General features: G+C 53.6%; 1 protein-coding gene across 1 annotated transcript; it reads right to left on the minus strand.

The window, feature by feature from the left end:
• Positions 1-4,123, minus strand: LOC102911673 (toll-like receptor 12). The gene has a single exon (XM_006995956.4). It carries the CDS (start codon positions 2,977-2,979, stop codon positions 247-249), a length of 2,733 nt encoding a protein of 910 aa, XP_006996018.2. The 5' UTR covers positions 2,980-4,123; the 3' UTR covers positions 1-246.
• Positions 4,124-4,527: the final 404 nt, after the last annotated feature.

Genomic DNA, 4,527 nt, shown 5'->3' on the forward strand with positions numbered 1-4,527 from the left:
GGATTTGGAGATCTTGGGAATGTCACATCCCCCATGGGCCCCTGCCATCTCTCAGCTTTCCTCCTCCTTCACCCTCCAGCCCCCGCCCCAAACCCGCGTTTCCAGCTTTTTTGCTTGTGGATTCCCGCACCACACCGGCAAAAGCCGACTCCAGGCTCTCGGCCCCACTGTGCCCCCCTCCTCACTGACTCCCTGCCAGGCTGCCTTGCTTCTCCTACCCCTGCCCTAAAGTTCACATGTGCCACCCTACTCCAACCCCAGCGGCCCGAGCCTGCTCCTCAGCCAAGCCCAGAAGCCATCCTTTCTCTCTTCTTCCTGGGGCCACAGGCAGTAGTCTCCTCGCCGAAGCAACCGGGCCAGTCTGTGGTAGCCAGGGAGCTGGTGTCGGGAAATGGGTTCCAGGAAGGCCAGCAACACCACCGGAGGGAAGGGGGCAGCCAGGAAGAGAGAGGTGGCCAGGCGGAGCTCCAGGCGGCCGCGAGGGCTACACAGGGCCTGGCCGCTCAGCACACAGAGAATGACGCGGCTGTTCACCATGCTGTCCACCACATTATCAACTACATCCTTACCAGGCTCAAAGTCTCGATCAGGGAGACAGAGGCGGAGGCCCAGGCCCGCTGGAAGGAAGCCCTCCAGAGCAGGCAGAAGTTCCTCTATTACCCAGCCCTGGTCTTGCCTGCAGTGAGACACGAAGACGTCAAAAAGGAACCTCTTTCCTTCACCCCCCTGACCCCGCCGACCCTGGAGCCAAACCCTGAACAAGGCCTGCAGGAAGGGGATCCATAAGTTCCTGACTTCTTGGAGGAGTGGCAAGGCAATCAGCAGAAACACCAAAGAAGAGCTAGCTAAGAAGAGTTTTAGCTCCAAAGTCTGGGGGCAGTGGTCCCACAGAAAGGAGAAAAGGGGGTGCTTGGCAGGGACCCCCTCTTCTGTTAGACATAACTGGCGATCTAGTATCTGGATGTATGTTTTAGTGGACTGCTTAACCCATGGCTCCATCCACGCGTTGGCACACTGGCAGGCCAAGTTTGACTGCAGAATGTATATATACTGGGGCATCTGAGGGCTGTACTCCCTCAGACTGTCATGCAGAACCAAGTCTTTCTCGGTGTATAGCACTAAGACCCGGAGACTGCCCAGGCGCTGGAAAGCTGCAGCCGACAGCGTCCTGAGCCCTGTGCCGGACAGCTGCAGTGCCCGGAGCTGGGGAAGCTCGCCCACCAGTTCCTCCAGCTGTACTGAACGGGGCTGGGCTACGGATTGAAGGGACTCCAGCTTCAGCTCCTGGAGGCTGGGCAGCCCAGTGATAAGGCAGGGTCTGGAGTTGCTTCCGGCACCCCAGATCTTCAAGGACTGAAGTTTGGGGAGCTGCCAGAGAAAGATGTTGGAGGTGTCCTGGGAGCAGAAGGTCTCCAAGCTATTCTGGAGCAGGGAGAGATGCTGAAGAGTGGGGAAGACCTCAGAGGCATTCTGGACCTCCAGCTTCAGCCCCCTGCCTTTTATAGTCAAGGTCTCCAAGAAAGGAAAGACGTTTGGGGAAAGCCTCCAGGGCTTCATGCCTGAGGATGCATGAAGCTCTAAGCTGGTCAGATACATAGGCAGGGACAATACTGAGGGAGCAGGGAGAGAGGGAAGCTTGAGTCTCAAGGTATGCAGACTCTGCGCTCCCCAGAAGCCAGGGTCTGGGCTCAGAGATATTTGGGTGTCTAGCAGGCTAAGGGTGGTCAAGGCAGGCAGAGCAACTAACCAGTTCTTACCCAGGTTAAGCAGGGGATTTTTATCCAAGTGCAAGGTCTCTAGCTGCTGGAGATCCAGGAACAGCTGCCCCTCCAGGGAAAGCAGCTGGTTGTCCTGAAGCATCAGTTCTCGCAAGTGTGGTAAGCAGGAGAAGGTGGCTGGAGGCAGGATGCGCAGCCCGTTGCCTGCCAGATTCAGAGTCCTCAATCCTGACACATCCCCGGTCTCATTCATGCACAGCGTCACGCTCTGCAGTTGGTTTCCAGCCAGGTTCAGTGTCTCAAGCCTAGGCATGGCAGCCAGGAACCCTGGGGGCAGCTTAGTCAGGCCAGTGCTTTGGAGACCCAAGCTCTTCAGACTGTTGCAGGAAGCCAGGGCCTCCTGAGATATATATCCTATCTTGTTTCTTCCCACGTTCAGCTCCTGCAGCTTAAAGTGGGCAACAGCCTCAGCAGGCAGTTCCGCCACGACAGTCGACTGTGCATACAAGACATCGAGTTTCTGAAGTCCCAGGTCCTTCACTCTCGCTGCCTCAAGGTGTGTTTGATCCAGGTTCAGAGTCTCCAGCTGGAGACCCTGGAGGGACCCAGGACTAGCCATCTTCAGCCCCCGGTTGAATTTCAGATCCAACATATGCAGGGTCCATGGATCCCTGGAAGAAGGGCCTTGCACCAGGTCTGGAAACATGCCAGCTAGCTCCCCCACATCCTGGAGGCAACTGAACGTAACAGCCAGCCGTTGCAGACTGCGAGGCAGTTGGACACCTGCCTTCTTGTCCAGGCAGGGCCCCGAGATATGGAGGCTCTGGAGGGAAATCAGGTCACCGAAGGCATCAGGAGGCAGAAAGAGGGATTTCTTCCCAAAAGGCTGGTCTAGAAAAGATAGTTTCTGCAACTGTCCTAAGCCTCGGAGAGCTCCTGGCAGGAGTTCGGTGAGATGCAGATTCAGTGCCAGAATCTTGAGTCCAGGAAAAACAGAGAAAGCATCCGGAGGCAGAGAAGACACAGAACCAATGAGGCAGAGCCCTTCCACGGTCCGAGGCACAGCTGCCAAGGTCTGTGTCAGGTTGGTCACTGAGAAGCATACAGCAAGGAAGGGCAGCTGGGTGACTGAGCAGAGTGAGAAGTAGCGAGAGACCAGGGGCAGTTGGGAGCCTTCAGTCAGCAGGCACTTGGAAGTGGTCCACCCTGTTACCAGAGGCAGGGAAAGGAGCAGGCCAGGCAGTAGCGGGTGCCAGCCCATCTCAACACCAGCAGAATCAAAGCAGGGAGGAACTCAGAGTCCTGCCCCGTCACAAGTGAACGTTGCCAATACTCACAGCATGGGCAGGATACTCGTCCACTTCGGAGAACCTGTAAGGTCTGAGAGCATAGACAAAGGGCCACAGGACCTTCTGCTGTGGACACTGGGACGCTGGGAGAAGTGAGGAACCAGACTCGGAGACAGTGCAGAGGCTGCAGGGTCAGGGAAAGGAAGTCCTGGGGTGATGAGCTGGGACCTGGTCTCACTTCTCTGTTAGGAGAAAACAGGTGGAGTTTCTTTTCTTCTTGTTGTTTTCTTTTTTATATATGGTCTCATGTAGTCCAGGCCATTGAGTCCTTTGAACTTCTGAACTTCTTAGCTCCACCTCCCCATTGCTGGGATTACAGGTGTGCACCACTATACCCAGTTTATGCAGTGCTGGGGTTAGAATCCAGGCTTCAGCGGTGCATGCTAGACAAGCACTCTACCAACTGAGAGACACCACATCCCCTACAAGTAGTTTGTAAGTGCAAGATTTGGGTCCCGGCAGGCTTTTGCACTGTTGTCCTGAGCAAGGCATCTCACTTCTGAGACTGTTCTTGCTTCCATCCAGTAGTGGAGGGCTAAGCCCTGCTTTGTAGGATTTCTGCAAATGTAGTTTCAGAGTAGTACCAGCTCTTCTCCTCATCACTTTCATTATGACTTCTTTTTTACTGACGCCCTGGAGTTCTTGGATAAACACTGTTGTTAGTCTGTTAATTCTTTGGCTTTTTTGGGGGGAGTGACCTGCCACCCAACTCCCAAATAAATTACACACAGAGACTTATTATTACTTACAAATGCCCGGCATTAGCTTGGCTTATTTCTAGCCAGCTTTCCTTAACAAATTATCCCATCTACCTTTTGCCTTCGTGCTTTTTCCTTTTCTTACTTCCGTATATCTTACTTTCACTCTGACTCGGTAGCTGGCTGTGTGGCTGAGTGGCTGGCCCCTGGTGTCCTCCTCTCCTTGTTCTCTTTCTCCTTGATCTTTTTCTCCTATTTACCCTCTCTGGCTGTCAGCCCCGCCTATCCTTTCTCCTGCCTTGCTATTGGCTGTTCAGCTCTTTATTAGACCAACCAGATGTTTTAGACAGGCACAGGAACACAGCTTCACAGAGCTAAACAAATGCAGCATAAAAGAATGCAACACATCTTTGCTCATTAAACAAATGTTCCACAGCATAAATGAGTGTAACACATCTTAAAATAATATTCCACAACAAAACACAAAAGGGGGTGTTTTATAAGCAAAACAATACATCAACATGAAGCTGTCAAGGACATCTTGTAGGCTTCATGTGGAAAAATCCCAAAAGGCATCAGTTTCACCTGAGAGGACAGCGAGTGGGGAGGGGCTCCACCTCTGCTCTCTGAGACAGGGCAAGGAAGGAAAGTCCCCCAGCCTTGACCTTGACATGCACTGCCAGAACAGGGCTGGGAGCCACGGGAGAACAGAAAGAGAGAGAGAGGGGCTCTGTGGTTACTTCAAACCATGAAGGAAGGCAT

This window comes from Peromyscus maniculatus, chromosome 2, assembly GCF_049852395.1.
Source record: "Peromyscus maniculatus bairdii isolate BWxNUB_F1_BW_parent chromosome 2, HU_Pman_BW_mat_3.1, whole genome shotgun sequence".
Taxonomy (NCBI): domain Eukaryota; kingdom Metazoa; phylum Chordata; class Mammalia; order Rodentia; family Cricetidae; genus Peromyscus; species Peromyscus maniculatus.

What these genes read in the sequence shown, in the direction of transcription:
- LOC102911673 (XM_006995956.4), bottom strand. Translation starts at nt 2,979, where the DNA reads ATGGGCTGGCACCCGCTACTGCCTGGCCTGCTCCTTTCCCTGCCTCTG.